At 44.1% G+C, this 21,364-nt stretch overlaps 1 protein-coding gene across 2 annotated transcripts in view; it reads left to right on the top strand.

Annotated features, from left to right (window-relative positions):
• The window catches only part of ttc5 (tetratricopeptide repeat domain 5), a 41,699-nt gene that overhangs the window by 17,333 nt on the left and 3,002 nt on the right, over positions 1–21,364 (top strand). For both annotated transcript variants that reach the window (XM_084312737.1, XM_084312736.1), the window contains exons 5-6: positions 15,894–15,985; positions 18,411–18,614. In XM_084312737.1, coding sequence (XP_084168863.1) covers positions 15,894–15,985; positions 18,411–18,614 — 296 coding nt within the window. The remainder of the gene's footprint in view (positions 1–15,893; positions 15,986–18,410; positions 18,615–21,364) is intronic.

Below are 21,364 nucleotides of genomic sequence, written 5' to 3'. Positions count from 1 at the left end.
TGTTAGAAACCTGTCTTGTCTAACCAAGTTAGTTACATATATATGACCACGTGTTGAGAATTTCTTTATTTTTATTTTTTTTTAATTATTATTATTATTATTATTATTTTTCGGTTCTTGCTTTGTGTAATTAAGAATTATAGTTCTCACAGGGGGCTCGTTTAGAGCACAGGGTGCACAAGGTTAGCTGTAATGCTAGGCACAGTCAGTGTTACTATGGCTGTGAGTAGTCACGCCCCACTGGGACGTGAGAGGGCGTTTCATGTTTGTTGGTTTTCCTTTGCTAATATTCACAGTGAATATTTTTTTCTATTTGTTTCTATTCTTATTATAACTTTTTCTCATCTTTAATTGTAAGCAAGCACCCTGGACCACCACTCTGCCATCTCAAATGTCATGAATATTTTTTCACTTTGTTATGCCAGTGTTTAATCCTAATAAGGGGCCAGGGGGCAATACTAACATAATTAGTTGGAATGTGAAGGGTGTAAATAACCCCTTGAAACGTACTAGGATCCTTACTCACTTACAGCAGCTTAGGGTTGGCATCGCCTTTCTGCAAGAAACTCACCTCCGGCGAGTAGATCACCGTCGAATACACAGAGCTTGGGTAGGTCAAGTGTTCCACTCTGGTTTTCAGAATAAAGCCAGAGGAACAGAATGAATGAATGAAAACTTTATTTAACAGATTGCAGAATGGGTACAATACAGTACGGCTCAATACATACAATTGTTAAGGGGATGCAGACCTGAGAAAGACGTTTGTCTTGTTTCCATCAGGGTCCCCCATTTTCAATTCATATAGACATTTATGACATACACAACATACATGACATTTATGGCATAGGGACATATAGGTATTTAGTACTGATACATTTGTGACATAAACGGTATTCAAATATACAGTACTGTTACCCCTAGATCCTGACAAGAGTATATACATATGATGGGGAGGGGACTGTACATTAGGAGGGGGTGGGTGGGTGGGAGAGAAATATACATACGGCGAGGAGGGAATATATACATGCGGTGGGGAGGAGACTGTCTATTAGGAGGTGGTGGGGGTTTTGGGCATTTACGGTGGCCAGTTTCGAATTGCAGCCTCCCGTAGGTGCTCTTTAAGAGCGGTTTTGAATGTGGGCAGGGATTCACATTCCTTTACAGCTTTGGGTAGGGCATTCCACATTGTTGTGGCATAATTGCGAAACGTGTTTAGTCCCTTGTTTGAGCCGAATCTGGGTTTAACATGATTTGTTGAGTTTCCTCTGGTGTAGTGGTTGTGGTATTCACTGACCTTTGGGAAGTATTTTGACATGTACATGGGCACCCCGGTCGTATAGTGTATCTTGTAGACCAGGCCCATTGCAAGTTGCTGTACTCTGTCGTCTACTCTAAGCCATCCTAGGTTGTCAAAGTGGGCAGGGGTGAGGTGGGTTCTGGGGTTCAGGTCAAGTAGTAGTCTGACCAGTTTGTTTTGTGATGTTTGTAATTTTGTTTTAAGCGCCTTTGAGGTGCTTTGGTACCATGAGGTGCACGCATAGTCATAGTACCCTTGAATGAGTGCTCCTGCCAGAGTCTTCAGGGTATTCTTGTTTACCAGAGAGGAGATCCGGTACAAGAATCTAGTTCGTTGGTTGACTTTTTTTATTACATTGGATGCCATTTTGTCACAGGAAAGATTTGCCTCTAGGATGGTAGGTAAGTAGGTAGAACCCAGGTAGGTAATTTCGTCTTTCCTTGTGACAATATTGTCACCCACTGTAACTGAGAAGCCGTCGGTCTTGCTGAGTTTGTTATTTGAACCGAAGAGAATGGACTCTGTTTTGCCCATGTGTAATGATAGTTTATCAGCGAGCCATATGCAGATTTTGCCTAGTTCCGAGCTGAGGGTTTTTTCAACCTGCAACTTGTTCTTGTCAGAGACCAGCAGGGCTGAGTCGTCCGCAAACAGGAACAAGTTGCAGTCACAGGCTGACGACATGTCATTTGCATAAATTAGGAAGAGTAGCGGTCCTAGTATGCTTCCTTGTGGAACACCACAGCTCACTGTGAGGGGGGGGGGGGATCGAGTACCGTTTACCTCTACCATCTGTTCTCTCCCCTCCAGGTAGGATTGCATCCAGCTCACTGATAAGCTATCAAAACCAATTGCTTTTAGCTTGTCCATCAGAATGGAGTGATTGACAGTGTCGAAGGCCTTTTGTAGGTCCAGCATGACCATGCCGCAGTATTTGCCCGCGTCCACCTCTTGTTTGATGTGGTCGTTCAAATAGAGGAGGCATGTGTCAGTGGAGTGGGACGTTCTGAAGCCAGATTGGAATTCGTAGATTAGATTTTTTTCCGCCAGGTACTTTTCGACCTGTTCGTAGACTATTTTCTCCATGACTTTCGAGATGGAGGTAAGAATAGAAACAGGGCGGTAGTTGCCTGGGTCTAATTTGCTGCCCTTTTTGTGCAGAGGGGTCACTCTCGCAATTTTGAAGTCCTTGGGGACGTGCCCCTGTTTTATAGAGAGGTTTATTATGTGTGTGATGACTGGGGTGATGGCGGCTGCTGCGTCTCTGAGGAATTTGGAGGGGATGTTGTCATGGCCAGTGGCCTTGTTAGGTTGGAGGGCGCTAAATTTTTTGAGTACCTCATCGGTTGTTACCATTTCAAGTTTGAAGTCATCTTTGTGGACCCCTAGGTTTTTGTAGTATGCTACTATGTGTTCTACCCCATAATGCCCTGAGTGGGAGGGTAGTTTGTTTACCAGTGTTGTGGCTATGTTTGTGAAGAAGATGTTTAAGTAATTGGCTACATCCAGCTTGTCTGTGATGAGCGTGTTGTCCGTCTTTATGTTTATGTTTGAGAATCTGGTTTTAAGTTTTTTACTGCAGCCTAGTTGATTATTGAGTAATTTCCAAAGTTTGCGGGGTTTGTTTTTGTTTTCCTCAGTTTTGTCGTTGATGAAATTTCTTTTTGCGGTTCTGATCATGGTGTTTACGTCATTTCTTAGTCTGTTTCTTTGAGTTTTTAGTTCAACCATGTGGGCTTGGAGTTCACTGTTTGAGCTTTTGGAAAGCTTTGTCTGACTTTTCTGAAGTTCAGAGCATTTTTTGTCTCTGGTTTTCATAGCGGCCAGTATTTCAGTGTGCATCCATGGCTCAGCGCGATTTTTAACCCTGGTGGTTCTTATGGGTGCCATGTTGTTGAGTATTGCTGTGAATTTGGTTTTGAATCCAAGCCATGTTTCTTCAACCTGTGTACCACTGAGTTCATCTGACCAGTCCAAGCTCCCCAGTTCTAGGTTAAAGGCCTCTCTAGAGTAAGTTTTGAGGTCTCTAGATGTGACTGTTTTGTGACAGCCGGCCTTCTGTTTTAGCTTTTTGCGGGTACAGAAAATCATATAATGATCACTTAACCCGCATGCTATCACCCCTTTATTGGAGATCATGGACTTCAAAGGTCAAAATGAGGTCAATGGTGGTTTGTGTCGAATCACATACCCTTGTGGGTTGGGTGATTAGCTGGCTGAAACCGTGCAGATCAGAAAATCTACTGAATCTACAGCCATTCTGATTAACAAAAACACGCCCTTAACTCCATCTGATGTGATCTCTGACCCTAATGGCAGATTCATTATAGTTTCAGGAACTCTTTATTCCACAAGGGTAGTCCTAGTCAACGTATATGCCCCCAATTTTGGTGACATGCATTTCATCAATAAACTTATCTCTTCACTCCCCGACCTGAACTCTAATCAACTGATTATGGGAGGTGACTTTAATTGTGCTCTTAACCCAGCCTTAGATCGATCATCATCTAATCCAGCTCCACAATCTCAGACTGCTAGAGCTATAGTGTCCTTCCTGAAGCAATACGGTATTTCAGATGTCTGGCACTTCCTTCACCCCTCTGCCAAACAGTACTCTTTCTTTTCACCAGTTCATCATACATATTCTCAAATTGATTATTTTTTTATCAACAACACATTTCTATCTCAAGTGCGTTCCTGCTCTTACGATCGCATCGTTATTTCAGACCATGCAGCAATAGTCTTAGAGCTAGCCTTCCCGGACAAATGTCCATCATTCAGGCCGTGCAGACTAAATCCACTATTGCTATCTGAGGACTCATTCTCGTCGTTCCTGTCCACTAAGATCAAATTTTTTATCAAGGTAAATTCTACCCCTGGCATGTCTATGTCCATCATTTGGGAAGCTCTTAAAGCTTTTCTCCGTGGAGAAATTATTTCTAACTGTGCTCGACGTAATAAACTGCGCAACAGCAGATGCTCTGAACATTCAGACCAAATTCTTAAATTAAATCATTCATATTCAGTCTCTCCGACACCTTCGCTTTATAATGAAAGAGTGACTTTACAGACAGAATTGAACCTCCTCTCCACCAGTCATGCTGAGCAGCTTCTACTCAAATCACGCCAGTCTTTTTTCGAATTTGGTGACAAACCTAGCAAAGTGCTGGCACTACAGCTAAGACACTGCACCGCTCAGAACTTGATCACGCAAATTAATTCTGCCACTGGAGAGATCTATACGGACCCATTGGAAATAAATAGTCAATTCAAATTTTTTTATTCTTCACTATACACCTCAGATTCCCCTAAAGACCCCTCTCTCATGAATAGTTTTTTCGCAGATTTGGATATACCAGTCATAGACAATGATTCAATGATGCTTTTGGAAGAGCCCATTAGCGCTGATGAAATTCAACAGGCTTTAACTATGATGCAGAGTGGGAAAAGCCCAGGCCCAGACGGGTTCCCTGTGGAATTCTTAAAAAAATATTCCACCCAGTTATGTCCCATTATGCCTTCAATGTTTGAAGAATAATTTCAATCCCGCTCGCTCCCTCCGACTCTCTACCAAGCCTCAATATCCCTGCTCTTAAAAAAAGATAAGGACCCGAAAGACTGGCTCATATCGTCCTATTTCTCTCCTCAACATCAACAATGAAGCAAAGATCTTGGCAAAGGTACTCGCTCGACGACTGGAATCTGTTATACCAAGTATTATCCATTCAGATCAGTCTGGTTTTGTGAAGGATAGAATGGCTTTTTTCAACCTGCGGCGCCTTATGAATATAATTTACTCCCCCACCGAGTCTCCCGTTGCAGAGGTCGTTGTTGCGCTAGACGCAGAGAAGGCCTTTGACTGGGTTGAATGGGACTACTTATTCTATACTTTGCAAAAATTCGGTTTTGGCGTGAAATTTGTGTCCTGGGTCAAACTTTTATACTCCTCTCCAGTGGCATCAGTTCGAACAAATTATGTGACTTCGGAATATTTTCCCCTACATCGCGGCACAAGACAGGGTTGCCCTCTCTCTCCACTATTATTTGCGTTAGCGATCGAGCCACTAGCTATTACCTTTCGCATGGACCGCCACGTCCAAGGCATCATTAGAGATGGACAGGAACAAAGAATCTTGCTATATGCGGACGATGTCCTGCTGTATATCACGGATCCAGTGGCCACACTTCCACGTGTCCTTCACATACTACACGAGTTTGGTGTCTTTTCTGGTTATAAATTAAATTTAAACAAGAGTGAACTTTTCCCCATAAACTCATTGGCTAGAAATCTCTCCCCCTCTATGTTCCCCTTCAAGCTTTCCCCAAGCTGCTTCCGTTACCTTGGCATAATGATAACACGTAAATAGGGTTGTCCCGATCCCGTGATCGGGATCGGGGCCGATCACGTGATTTTCCGAAGATCGGGATTGAAAAGAAGAAAAAAAACGTGATTTATTTTTTCCTTTTTTTTTTTCTTTTTTTTTATTCAACAAACATGACCATGTTCACGTCTTAAACTCATACTGAGGCCTTAGTTTTTGTTTTAAATTGCATATCATCATTCATTTATTTATTGTCACACAGAGCAGAAGAATTTTGCCAAAACAAACCAATCGTATCCAGCTGCAGAACGGCAGACCCAAAAAAAATGTAAATAAAAAATGTAATCCCAATTTCTCACATTACATTCACCCTGATCCAGGTGAAAAGTTAACTTCATTCAAGCGAGGCATTGCAATCCTTGACATAAATCATTTGATGTATAATTAAATCAAAGGAAATGCGTTTGGGTCTGAGAGTGTGGCTGGTCTGCCGTTCTGCAGCTGGATACTATTGGTTTGTTTTGGCAAAATTCTTCTGCTCTGTGTGACCATAAATAAATTAATGATGATATGCAATTTAAAACCAAAACTAAGGCCTCAGTATGAGTTTAAGACGTGAACATGGTCATGTTTGTTGAATAAAAAATAAAATTAAAATAAATGTAAATATTTTTTTTTGATCGGATCGGGATATATCGGTATCGGTAGATACTCAAAATCACATGATCGGGATCGGATCGGGAGCAGAAAAACGTGATCGGGACATCCCTACAACACGTAAACATTCTAATCTCATAGCGTCCAACTTCACCCCTCTACTGGAGCGCACTAGGCAGGATTTTATCAGATGGTCGTCACTTCCTTTATCACTTGTTGGCAGAGTGAATACTGTGAAAATGAACACATTATCGAAATTTCTGTATTTATTTCAAAATATTCCAACCTTCATTCCAAAGTCATTTTTCAAAGCCCTCGACAGGGCAATATCAGATTTTATCTGGAATAAACGCCCAGTCCGAATAAATAAAACGGCTCTCCAGAAGCCTAAATCGCAGGGAGGCTTTGCACTACCCAATTTCTTGGCCTACTATTGGGCTGAAAATATTCACAGTATTCTCTATTGGAGTCATTCCCATTACGGACTTTGTCAGTGGGTGCCGGCATGGGTGGATATGGAAAGGGCATCTTGTTCTAGAACATCTTTGCAATCCTTAGTTTGCTCTTCGCTCCCAGTCACAACCGCCCAGTACACCAACAACCCCTTAGTACAGGGGTGCCCAACCTTTTTTGAACCAAGATCTACTTTTTAATTTGCCACCTAGCCGAGAGCTACCAGCCCAAATTTGTCCTACTCTCGGCTAAGATAAGATAAGATATTCCTTTATTGATCCCCTTGGGGAAATTCAGGCATAATAGCAGCATGGGGGAAGGGGGGGGGGGGGGGGGTACAGGTAGTAAAAACAACACAAGCAGTGTAAACAAATAGGTCAATATAATTTACTATCTAACTAACTGAAAAATATATTCACAGTGTCATAAGGTGCATAAGGCTAGTATTAGTAGTAATAGTATTACCCATTCAATATGCACATGACAGAAAATATTATATGGCATATAATATTTTCTGTCATGTGCATATTGAATGGGTATATAATATAATATGCTATTTTATATATCATTGTAACAGTGTAGTGTAGGAATTACAAGAATGACAAGACTGTAACTAACTTCTCACGTTTATTTCACACTCTGCATACACACTGACAACACACACGCACTCAGTTCAATGGGCATGAGAAAACATGTGTTTACATTGCAAAAGTGGAACAATACAATCAAAACAAAAATATATGTACAATTAAAAGGGAATAGGAATTGTTGTGAAGGGCCAGATTAAACTGAATATATATATGTATCGTTTGATATACTTTGTATATTATTTATATATATACACGGAATATCCCTTTACCTGCGTTCAGACCAGAGTAATATTCGCTCTCCTATTGGACAGCGCCCCCAGGCGCCAACGCGCAAGCCCCCAACGGCAAGTTCAAAGACAACTGCAGGCATGTCAGAACATGCCCAGAGTCAGCGTAGTAATACGAGACAAGGACTGAGGTTGGGACTAGATATTCACTTAAGTATAAATACGGCGCAGGTGTAAACAGCAGCACTTCGTTCATTCAGTTCATCTAAAGCAGCAGTGTGACAAGTTCGGTAACATTGAAGTGAGCAACCGTGCGTTTAGAACATGTGCGAATAGAATAGTAAAAGTGTCAGAGTTTAGTGAAGTAACGTCAAGTTCGACCTAGTTTAATGTGAAGTATAGTGCACAGGAGAATCGGCGTCGGCGATTGCAGAACCATTCCTGGTTGGATTATATTGATTTGGGACGTGACTACCGGAGAAGAGCACCGTTGATTTCCACTATCGTTTGGGATTTAACCTCGTGAGGATTACCACTTGGGCCTGCCTCGTGGACGGGGCTGGTTAGCTGTCATCAATGCTGTCGAGCATCTTGGATTACAACTATTGCTTTTGTCTGCTGATCAAGGGAGTACAAGCACCGACTCCTGTACCTGGAGTCTCTTTATTCCTCGTTGAATCAGACGGAGTACCCGAACATTCCTCTACCCTCCAGGCCTTACACCCCGGAGGGAACCCATTGTCTCCAGTTGGTACCGGTGTTGCCCTATATAATTGCTACTATACAACAGGTGGCGTCAGCTTAGAGACCCATCGTAGGATTCCTGCTATTCTTAGTGACTTATGCTCTTGACTGACTTTACGTATATTCTTCGCCATACAAGCGCGACCCTAATTCTCATTCTGTAACCTAACGTTGCCTAATAATAATAAATTACCCTCCAATAGTATTTCTGTGTCAATGCCGTGTTCTTGTGAGTGTTCACCATCTATATTTGATGTACTGTCTGGCCAGTAATTAAAGTACATAACTAGCAGTGGTTTAATCTATCACAATCTTTAATACAGTCAGGGTTTTGTAACCCCTCAGTTACAGGAATGATGTGTAAACAGAGCTGTCACATTGCAAAATGGAATACAATCAAAAAACAATTCCACAAAAAGGTCCGTCAACAGTCACTGATAGTTCTCCTTTATCTTGTTTTTTTTTTTATTAATGTCTCTACCTTAGTGAGAACGCTGGCACTGGGAAGAGGTAGCTAGTTTTTCAAAGTCTGGGTTGTAGGAGCTGGTTGCAAGCCTCAGGCAGTCCACAAGATGGTCATCTGTCAATGTGGTTCTGTACTTGGACTTGATGATCTTCATGTGAGAGAAAGCAGACTCACACAGGTAGGTTGATCCAAAAAATGCTGTTAAGTTCATGGCACATCTCCTGAGGTTGGGGTACTTCTCAGGCAGCAGTAGCTCCCAGAACTCTGCCTTCATCCCTTGTGTTGCCCTGGCTTTAATCTCAATGTCAGTTTGAAGTGTGAGGATCTCGTTCTCCACAGCATGGCTGTCCAGATTAAACAGTGTGGCCACTTTGGATGTGATGTCATCCACATCTACAGTTCCAAATGGAAAACGCATGTAGCTTGCAACAGGTTCAAGTATTGAAAAGTCTGTGAAGCGCTTATCAAACTCTGACAAGATGCTTTGAACTTGCTCCTCCATAATGTGTGCAATCAAACTGTGCGGTGTCCTCACCCTGACGTTGAAGTTCTGCTTGCATGTGAGGAAAGTTGCGTAGGTCACTGCGTTGCAGCCTTCTCGCCCACATGGTGAGCTTGCTTTTAAAAGCATTCACTTGTGCATCGTTGTATAATGCAGCTCCAAATTACCATTTTTCGGCACAGCCACGGTTTGTTTGCAAATCAGACAGACTGATTTTGCGTTGAAATAAACAAAAAAGTAAGCCTCCTCCCACTCTTCATGGAAATTATATGTTTTTGGTCTTTTGGCTGCTCCGGTTCTGCTTGCGGCGCTGACGCTGGTGCTATCCGGCAGCTCGTCGGAGGCGGCGTTGGAGCTGCTCCCTGGCGGTGGCGCCGGCAGCTCGTCGGAGGCGGCGTTGGAGCTGCTCCCTGGCGGCGGCGCCGGCAGCTCGTCGGAGGCGGCGTTGGAGCTGCTCCCTGGCGGCGGCAGCTCGTCGGAGGGTCCTGGCTCTGGCGGCAGTGAAGTCTTGCTTGCGTTGTTGAAAAGTAGCGTCCTCTGAATGAACCTCTTTTTAGCTGGTGGTGTTCCATTCATCTTGCAGTTTCGAGTGACTCAAGGCTGGTCTCAGAGCCATGTTTATACTGTACCTGCCAGGTGATGGGCCCGAACCCCACTCATGCCACTCCATGAAAACAAAGGCATCAATTTGCATCCCTATGGGTGAAGCTCGCTGTCCGGAATGTACGGAATGTAGACGGTATCGATTGGCTCAGGCTGCCTGACTGCCTGTTATACACAGGACTGCTCGAACGTTTGTTGTCCTCTCCTCCAAATCAAATTAAATGATTTTCCAAAATAATCTTGCGGTCTACTTGAAACCAGCGTGCGATCTACCGGTCGATCGTGATCGACTGGTTGGGCACGACTGCCTTAGTACAACACTCCCTCCGGATCTGGACCCAGTTCAGAAAACACTTTGGTCTCCACGCCATGTCACCATCGTCACCTGTCCACAAAAACGTCCTTTTCCCTCCCTCTATGGTGGATGAAGCCTTCAGCAACTGGTTTAAGAATGGCATTCTGAGGGGGCGGCTACGTGGCGTAGTGGGCAAGGCGCTCGCCGCGAATGCAGAGACGCTGGGCTCGCCTGTTCGAGCCCAGCGCTCCACATTGCTTTCAGTTTAGCTGGTCGTTCATACTAATACACATTGGCCGTATTAGGGGGTGGGAAACTGATGGGTGGGGATCGGGCATTGTGGACAGCGACTCCTACAGGTCGGTTGGTGCGCCTGCGCAGTAGAATCAGGAAGTGTCGGGGGCAGCGTGAGCCTCCCACGCGTTACTCCTCGCCACTGAGAGATCGAACTGCGCAGGTGAAAAGATGCGACTGCTGTTACCTCAAGTACCGGAGGGGACTTGTGCTATGTATGACTTAGTCCACATTGCAGCCGGCTTGTGGGAGGCAAGAAACAGCGTTCGTGACAGGGGAGGGTTGAATTGGATGATACAAAAATTGGGATGGGAGAAAAATATAGAAAAATGGGAGAAAAAGTGGATCAAAAAAAAGAATGGCATTCTGAGCATTTATGATTTGTACCAAGACAGTTCATTTATGTCTTTCACACAATTGTCCCTAAAGTTTAACTTACCAAAAACGATATTTACAGATATGTGATTTCGTTAAGAACAAATTTGCTCAGTTCCCCCATATACCTCCAAAAACTGTGATCGACCGCATCTTGGAGGTGAAGGTTGCAATCAAAGGCTCAATATCTAAACTATATAACATCATATCCCTATCCCTACCTTCTTCAGTACTGGCTATAAGACAAAACTGGGAGTCCGATCTAAATCATCAATTTACAGACAAAGAATGGGAAAATGCTCTTGCCCGAATACACTCTTCTTCAATATGTGGCCACCATTCACTGATACAGTTCAAGCTCCTCCACCGTCTATATTGGTCAAAGACTAGACTTGCGAAGATAAACCCTGGCATGGATCCCACATGCGACCGGTGCCACCAAGCCCCTGGCTCACTTATCCATATGTTTTGGCATTGTCCAGCACTGGCCCCTTTCTGGACTTCCATTTTTAAATCTTATTCAGATATATTTTTTGTGAATGTTGACCCATGCATGCCCTCTTATTGCATTATTTGGTCTGACACCGGAGAACGCTGCGATATCTATTGGGCAATCCAATGCCATGGCCTTTGCCTCACTCATTGCCAGACGCCTCATCCTAATCAACTGGAAGGCAGCCACTCCCCCCTCACATTTACACTGGATGAGGGATGTTATGTCTCTTATACATATAGAGAAAATCAGATTTACAACACAAGGCCACACAGATACCTTCCACAAAACATGGCAGCCCTTCCTACTTCATTTCAAAACCCATATGACTCCTTCCAAACTTTGGACCCCATGACCCCCATCTACCTTCCTGACACTGCTAGCCCACGTATGGCTGGGGAGATGGCATTGTGGTGGTCTGCTGAGGGTGTTAAATTTACTTTCCATTTTATTTGTTTTACCATCTGGAAATTATGCTACTAAAATGGAGAGTATTATATTATATTATTATTACTTTCCTATTTATATTTTTAATTTTCTTAAAATTTTACTTCATTTCTTTTTGCATAGTTTTGTCTTGTCACATCTGTATTTGTTTAATTATTTTAATTTAATTTTTTATTTATGTGAATTATATGTACGTTTGTCGTCGCCCTCACTGGGTGGGATGGGGTGGGTTTAGGGGATAGGAATGGGGAAGGAAATGGAAGTTGTATAATTTGGATAATTGAAATGTATAAATCTGCATAAATCCTTCCAATAAAAAAAAGATAAATCATAAGTGTTGCTTTGTCTACCATCACCCCAGACTTTGAGACTCTTGTCAGGAGCAAACAACATCCCCAGTTATCCCATTAGTTCCCTGGGATGTTAAGCTAAGAAGTCTGCTAAGAAGGATATATTATTTATTATTATTATTATTATTATTATTTTATTTCATTGTGTTTTTAGCCCTAGTTGCAATTTTTTTGCAACACCAGTTATCCCATTAGTTCCCCCAAAGTTACTATAGGTCTGTTATGTTAAGCTAAGAAGTCTGCTAAGAAGCATAATTATTTATTATTATTTTATTTCATTGGGTTTTTATCCCTAGTTGCACTTTCGTTGCAACCCCAGTTATCCCATTAGTTCCCCCAAACTTAGGTCTGTTATGTTAAGCTAAGAAATCTGCTAAGAAGCATATTATTTATTATTATTTTATTTCATTGGGTTTTTAGCCCTAGTTGCACTTTTGTTGCACCTTTTGTGTTTATTTCATGTTGTTAACAGTACATGAAAGATTGCTTATTATTACTGCAAAAATAATTGATTTTAAATAAATCATAGTGGTTAAAAAATTTGGGTTGCGAATGAATGACTGAGGAAAATGTTGGGTCCCGGGGCTAGACCAGTTGAGAACCACTGCTCTAGACCCTTTCCCTTTTACGACGCCGGATGCACTGTCTTCAGGCCTGACCTCATCTTGGTGCGTCCTAGACTCCGCTATACGCTTATGCACCTCCTCCATCCATGCGTCAGCCTTTTCTGTGAAGTTGGAAAATGTGTCAGCCTTCGGCGTGAACCATCCATCCTGATCTTTCTTCCTCTCCTCTTCTGAGGTCTTGCTTATGTTTTTGCTTAGTGCCGCCTGGACTGAGGTATTAAGCGCACCAAACTCTCCGAATAGCCTGTTGAATTCTACCAATCTTGTCTGTATACCTTCCAAGTTACCGTCGTCTTCCTCATCCATTAATCGATTAGTCTTATTCATGTGACCAGTTAGCTGACCTAACTTAGCTCTCCTCTTATGGATGGCATGACGGACATCTTCCTCATATACCTTTTGTGTCATCTCAACCTTCTTAGGTTCCGACATTTTGTTGTTATCCTTCTTTCAGCGCTCCAGTAGTTCGTGTTGATTCCTTTTTCCTCTTGGAACAGAGTTTTCTTACTAATATGAGGGTCGACGATCCACTCTACTGGTTAAATTACTTACTCATGAGTAGTACGTTCGTTGATAAAGAAAATTAATGTCCACAGTGTAAAGCAAAGATATCCAAATGGTTTATTTCTCTTCCACAGCAAAGTCTTTCTTTAAAGCTTTTTTCCTAAATATTCACGTCACTACTACATGGTAAGAAAACTGTATTTTCCCAGTCTCCAAAATCACCGCCTACTCGACACATGAAAATTCCTCCACACTGGAAAGCCATAAATCCACTTGCTGGCTCTATCCACAGCAAACCGGAAGGCTTGGCACCTTGGTTGAGAAATGCAGGCTCCAGGCTTGGTTGTTGAGTCCATCCGTTCAGTCCCGTTCAGTCCTGTTCAAGTTACACACTGCCAGAGAGAGAGAATCGTGGGATATATATATAGAGACCCAAATGTTCTAGAATGTTTGGTTATGACATCATACGGTGACATCACGAATGTTCCAGAGCGTATCATGACGTCATACTGTGACCTCACCAAGGTTCTAGAATGGTCTATGTTCTAGAATGTTTGACCATGACATCATACTGTGACATCACAAATGTTCTATTATGACAAATACGACGGTTCAATGACTATCTAAATCCAATCAATATTAAACATTCATATAATACAATAACCTAAATATATAGCTTTGGCTCTTACATGGCTGTTGTTGGGGTGGTGAGGGTCTTTCATTATTCTGCAGGCTCTGGATTTGCACCTCTTATATAGTCTCCCCTGATCAATCAGTCCTCTTACCTAAAGCCCCCACCTTCCCTAACACCCCCCCCCCCCCTTCCGGTATAACCTAGCCACCTGGCGATCTGTTCTGCATGTTTTTCCATTGAGGCTTATCTCTTTTTCTGGAGGGGGAAACCCTTGTGATCACAGGGAGAATATCCACACAGAGAGGCCCGGGAGATACACCACCTAGGTACCTGGCAACCTGGCAACATGGTCCCCAGGCGGGAATCGAAGCCTGGACCTTCTTGCTGTGAGGCAACCGTGTTAACCACTACACCACCTGCAGGGGTGGTAGTGCAATACCCGTAGTACGCTAAGCTGAGCGCACCACTCTTTGTAGGGCCTTCTTGTCCTGTGCCTTGCTGTTTCCATACCAGGCAGTGATGACTGTCAAGATGCTCTCTACAGCTCTGGAGTAGAAGGACTGGAGTATCTTCCCCGATACTCTGAACTTCCTTAACACTTTGAGTGCCAGCCACGAGAAATCTCGTTAGTTCATGCCATACGTTGAGTGCCAATGACGAGAAATCTCGTTATTTAATGGTTTTTTATTTTTTTTTGCGATTTCCTTCATTTTTCATCAATCTAGCCTCACATTGGAATTGGAATAATCTTTTTGGAGAACATCTGATCTGAGGTAAGGAATCTATTTTACCAGTCTTGGGGTAATCAGTTTTTTTTCTCACATATATATCAACGTGTCCCCTATATGTGTGTGTGCTGATCAGGAAATAGATAATAGATTTTTCAGCCCGCTTCTCTAGCGTGCATAAATACACATATACTATCGATAATCTAGCGTTTATTTGAAAGCGAAAATAGGCCAAAAAATGACAGTTTTTTGTGTATTCCACTAAAGGGCGTTTATCACAATCTTATTTTCTGGAAATTTCCAAAAACGAGCGTTTTTCAAAATGGTATAAAACGGAAATGTACAGATGAAAAAAACAATCAGTTTCGTACATGTTGACTGCAAGCAAGTCATTGATAAGCGACGGGCGTATTACACACACAGCCATAATTTAAGATATAGTTTATGTGCTCGCCCTCCCATTGACTACAGCGCTGGCACTCAAGCGCTAAATCGTGCGCCCCCTGCTGGCACTCAAAGTGTTAACTGTCTCAGGTGGTAGAGGCGCTGCTTCGCCTTCTTTACGACTGAGTCTATGTGTGTTGTCCATGTCAGGTCTTCTGAGATACCCCCAGGTACTTTAAAGTACCCCCAGGTACTTTAAGCTGCTCACCCTGTCCACGGTAGCCCCGTTTATCCACAGTGGTGTGTGTGTCCCCTGCTGTGTTCTCCTAAAATCCACGATCAGCTCCTAGGTTTTACCAATGTTCAGGAGCAGGCTGTTGTCCTGACACCAGCGTGCCAGTACATCAACCTCCTCCCGGTAGGCCTTCTAACAGACTAATATCAGTGGATACTAGTTGTGGGAGCTATTGACTATTTTCACATTTATTTAATATATTTATTTGTTATGTGATTTTGTAGAATTAATTTGTTTACAGCCATATTATTTTAAGTTGTTATGAGTTGCAGCTAAAGGCTTTTATTTTGAAGGGGTTTTGGGCAATTGGGAAGCACAGCTGGGTGTATTTAGGTGATTAGAGGACAACAGCACAGGTGTATGTTTTTTTTACCAGCGTCAGGGAGAGACAAGAAAACACAATTTCACACATCTTTTTGCTGTATATTCTTTAATGACAATAAATGCCACATAACCGTCAATGCCTGTCTGGACAATGGACTTCCTGATCTGCGTAAGATTCACTGCCTGGTGCTTCAGTGGCTTTTTAGTTTTTATTGTTTGTTGTTGACAAATAGCCACTACACTAGTAATCGAGATGTTTTATAGGTTGATTTTTCTTTTACAGACATCTTGGGGAATGCCTACATCGCTCTGTTTTTCACCTGCCGGCAGAATCCACAGATGTCACAACAAGCTCTAAGTGCCTATGCACAATCTGTACGTACACACACACACAAACCTGCATGTAACCCATATAACTCTGTATGATAGCATGTCATATGATATCTGTCCGTACATACCTGCACATAATGTGTAGATACTATATCTGTACATATCCCTTACTTACTCTTACTAGTTACGTCGCTGGCCAGTATGATTACTACCATAATTGTCTTGCATATAGTATACCTGTATCATTGTACATATCTAATCTAATCTCAGTGGTGGAAAGTAATTTAAGTATTTTTTACTCAAGATTCAAGAGGTTTATTTGTCACATACATACCAGGGCATACAGTGAAATGCGGGTGGCCATGCCCACTTTGATTATGCAATAATACTAAATAATAAAATAGACATAATAAACAGGTAATAAAATAGACATGATAAAATAGACATACAATTACTGTACTTTTTTTTTGATCCACTTTTTCTCCCATTTTCTATATTTTCTCCCATCCCAATTTCGTATCATCCAATTCAACCCTCCCCTGTCACGGACGCTGTTTCTTGCCTCCCACAAGCCGGCTGCAATGTGGACTAAGTCATACATAGCACAAGTCCCCTCCGGTACTTGAGGTAACAGCAGTCGCATCTTTTCACCTGCGCAGCTCGATCTCTCAGTGGCGAGGAGTAACGCGTGGGAGGCTCACGCTGCCCTCGACACTTCCCGATTCTACTGCGCAGGCGCACCAACCGACCTGTAGGAGTCGCTGTCCACAACGCCCGATCCCCACCCATCAGTTTCCCACCCCCTAATACGGCCAATGTGTATTAGTATGGACGACCAGCTAAACTGAAAGCAAATGTGGAGCGCTGGGCTCGAACTGACGAGCCTGCAGTGTCTCCAGCATTTCGTGGGGAGCGCCTTGCCCACTACGCCACGTAGCCGCCCTATACAATTACTGTACTTAAGTACAATTTCGAACTACTTGTACTTTATGTGAGTATTTACATTTTAGGGAACTTCATACTTTTATTCCACTACATTTCAAGGGAAATATTGTACTTTACACTCCACTACATTTATCTGAACCCATCAGTTACTAGTTACTTTGAAGAAAAGGATTTTGCATAGAAAACATAATATATACAAAATAAAAGATTATGAAGATTATATACTTTCACATTTGAAGCCCATCAACTTCAAGAGGACGTAATCCGAGCAGCATAATTGGACCACGTACCACTTTAACATAACCTTTAACTCATTGACCGCCAGGGATTAGCCTCATCCTATTCTAGCCAGGCCATGCTTTAAAGATAGGAGTGCGTCACCTTGTTTGTAGAGCTATATCTATATTCTATTCTATGGATACAATACTATGGTAATTTGACAGTAACTATCTTCTTCATGCATACGTTCGCGCGTTATCCCGTGGTGAATATAAGTATAGTTTCGGAATGATCCGGGCAAATTCCTGGGAAACTGAGTTATAGGGCTCTACGTGAATTCTACTAAAAGCATTGGCCTTTCATCCCTGGACACGCTACTATTTCCAAATCAACTGCATATAATGGGTATTATGTTTCATCATGAATGCATGAAAAGGGGGGGGGGGGGTTGTTTCTGATGCTTTGATTGCCAGTAACGGCATTCGTTATGAACACCACACACGCCGATCAGCCGGATCGGTACGAAATCCTTGCAGGATCAAGCTGGAATTGACGTCGGGGGAGGTCGGGGGTATTCCAAAAAGAATATTCCAATTGTTTGATCGCCATCTGGTCCATCTGGTCCACGGCATAATACGGCAATACACATGCATCGAGGGGCCCGGACCCGTTTCAATGCGACCGAGTGAATCTCTAGGCTTCCCTGCACTAAAAAACTGCGCCCGGAGCAGTTTAAATGTAACACCCGGTCTGGAACAGGGTTTACTACACTCTCGATACTGCCACCTGGCAGGATCTGCCCGGTACTGCACCCTCTGCGTCCCAGTATGCCTTTTAACGGCAACATACAGGTCCGTAACATTGAATAGAATATTAAAATCTAAATCAAATAACGAGTATACTTGTTGTTGGTGGTCAAAGAATGGCGCCCAATAACGAGTATACTCGTTGTTGGCGGGGAATGAGTTAATCAGAGCAGCATAACTGCACCACATACTACTTTAACAAAACCTATAGAGGTCAATGGATACACAAACGTCATGTAGAATGTGTACTTTCACTTTAGATACTTAAGTACATTCAATAGCAAATACTTCTCAACTTTTATTTTAAAATTTGAATGCAGGACTTTTACTTTTACCAGAGTACTTGTTTATCCGAGTATTTCTACTTTTACTTAAGTAAAGGAACTGTGTACTTCTTCCACCACTGTCTAATCTAAACGGTTATACATCTTTACACAGGTTTTTAAAATCCTTGGCGAGTTCCAATTGCGCAATTCTACTCCCTATCATCTCCTTCCCAGGAAAAGGTGGACCGGGCGGCCTCGTCCAACCCGGACCTGCATTTCAACCGAGCCACTCTGTTCCAGTACGAGGAGATGTTCGGGTCGGCGCTGGGTGGATACAGGCGGGCGGCAGCCCTCGATCCGGGGTGGGACAAGCCTTCCGAGAGGGAGAGGCAGCTGCTGGAATACCTGGGGAAAATCACTGAACTCATAGCGAGCAAGGTGTGACTGGAGGGAGCGAGGTGTGAGGTGTGACTGGAGGGAGCGAGGTGTGACTGGAGGGAGCGAGGTGTGACTGGAGGGAGCGAGGTGTGACTGGAGGGAGCGAGGTGTGACTGGAGGGAGCGAGGTGTGACTGGAGGGAGCGATAGGTGTGACTGGAGGGAGCGATGTGTGACTGGAGGGAGCGAGGTGTGACTGGAGGGAGCAATAGGTGTGACTGGAGGGAGCGATGTGTGACTGGAGGGTGCGAGGTGTGACTGGAGGGAGCGAGGTGTGACTGAAGGGAGCGAGGTGTGACTGGAGGGAGCGAGGTGTGACTGAAGGGAGCGAGGTGTGACTGGAGGGAGCGAGGTGTGACGGAAGGGAGCGAGGTGTGACTGGAGGGAGCGAGGTGTGACTGGAGGGAGCGAGGTGTGATGGGAGGGAGCAAAGTGTGACTGGAGGGAGCGAGGTGTGACTGGAGGGAGCGAGGTGTGACTGGAGGGAGCGAGGTGTGACGGAAGGGAGCGAGGTGTGACTGGAGGGAGCGAGGTGTGACAGGAGGGAGCGAGGTGTGACTGGAGGGGTGTGACTGGAGGGAGCGAGGTGTGACTGGAGGGAGCGAGGTGTGACTGGAGGGGTGTGACTGGAGGGAGCGAGGTGTGACGGGAGGGAGCGAGGTGTGATGGGAGGGAGCGAGGTGTGACTGGAGGGAGCGAGGTGTGACTGGAGGGAGCGAGGTGTGACGGGAGGGAGCGAGGTGTGACTGGAGGGAGCGAGGTGTGACTGGAGGGAGCGAGGTGTGACTGGAGGGAGCGAGGTGTGACTGGAGGGAGCGAGGTGTGACAGGAGGGAGCGAGGTGTGACTGGAGGGAGCGACTGGAGGGAGCGAGGTGTGACTGGAGGGAGCGAGGTGTGATGGGAGGGAGCGATGTGTGACTGGAGGGAGCGAGGTGTGACTGGAGGGAGCGAGGTGTGACGGAAGGGAGCGAGGTGTGACTGGAGGGAGCGAGCTGACGGAAGGGAGCGAGGTGTGACTGGAGGGAGCGAGGTGTGACGGGAGGGAGCGAGGTGTGACTGGAGGGAGCGAGGTGTGACGGGAGGGAGCGAGGTGTGATGGGAGGGAGCGAGGTGTGAGGTGTGACTGGAGGGAGCGACTGGAGGGAGCGAGGTGTGACTGGAGAGAGCGACTGGAGGGAGCGAGGTGTGACTGGAGGGAGCGAGGTGTGATGGGAGGGAGCGAGGTGTGACTGGAGGGAGCGAGGTGTGAGGTGTGACTAGGGATGGGAATTGATAGGATTTTATCGATACGATTCCATTATCGATTCTGCTTATCGATTCGATTCTTTATCGATACCCTTATCGATACCTGATCAATTTATCATTTACATAAATAAATTGGAAATGCAACAGAACTACATTTACATTTAGTCATTTAGCTGACGCTTTTATCCAAAGCGACTTACAAGTTCTGTACGACAAGCCATCAGGAAGGGCACAACTCTATCAGCTGAGCAACAATGTTCATCAAAGTGTTGAGTGCTACAGTGTAGGTTAGTTTATTAGGACAAGTGCATGACCGTACGGTTAGTTAGGGTTAGATATTTTTTTTTTTTTTTCAGATAATGGTTGAAGAAGTGCGTCTTTAGTCGACGGCGAAAGATTGGACGTGATTCGGCTGTCCTAACTGGGGTGGGTAGTTCATTCCACCATTGTGGGGCAAGGACTGAGAATAGGCGACTTCTCTTTGATGACCCTCCCGGAGCTTGGATAGGAGTAGGTCTGAGGCGGCCAGAAGATGCAGAGCGTAGGGGTCTAAGCTGGTTAGAATAACAACATGCAACTTGACATTTCTGATTGTCATTTATTGTTGAGCCCCCATGTCAGAAAAATACAAAAACTGTAAAAAATAAAACATTAACTATAGCCTACACTTAAATAAAATAATGTATTTGAGATTCTCTTAAAATGTATTTATTTTTTTATTCTTAAACTAATTTAATCTATTGAATAACAGGTCGTTATTCCTCTGACTTCTGTCTCACACACACACACACACACACACACACACACAGCTCCCTCCCCGGGCCCCTGTCCTATAAGGTATTGGCTTGTGTTGCTACACGGACACATTTGTATGTTGCACCACTTGTACTTCCTGGCTTACAGAGTACAGAAGTAAACAAACACTCCGTCTATTATGTGAACTAAAGAGTACAAGGTTTACACAACAGCCCCCACCTGCTGTTTTATTGTATTTGTACCTGTACTATCCGCTGTCAGCTGTTTATCTCTTTTTGTGAGCTTGATTAAATAGCGTTAGCTCACGTTAGATAGCGTTAGCTCCGCGGCTAATTTTAGCTCACCCTCAACTAAATCAATGACTAGGTTCTAAAGCATTCAAGTAGTTTTCACTGCACATAGAAGTAGCCAAACAGCGGGAGCATTTCGGGAGCATATTACCAAAACCCAGGCAATTTCGAGCCCTTAAGGAATCAAATAGAGTCTGCCATGGCTACATGCTAACGTTATTGCGCAACTAGGAAAAACCTGGCAGCGATAATGGAATCGAAAGTCACGGGAGCCACACGGTTCCAGGCATCGGCCAATTAGGAACCGGTTTTCGATTCCCATCCCTAGGTGTGACTGGAGGGAGCGAGGTGTGACTGGAGGGAGCGAGGTGTGACAGGAGGGAGCGAGGTGTGACGGGAGGGAGCGAGGTGTGACGGAAGGGAGCGAGGTGTGACTGGAGGGTGCGAGGTGTGACTGGA

The sequence above is a fragment of the Notolepis coatsorum genome, assembly GCF_963971535.1.
Source record: "Notolepis coatsorum genome assembly, chromosome: 4".
NCBI lineage: Eukaryota > Metazoa > Chordata > Actinopteri > Aulopiformes > Paralepididae > Notolepis > Notolepis coatsorum.
This window is presented reverse-complemented; position numbering and strand designations above follow the sequence as displayed.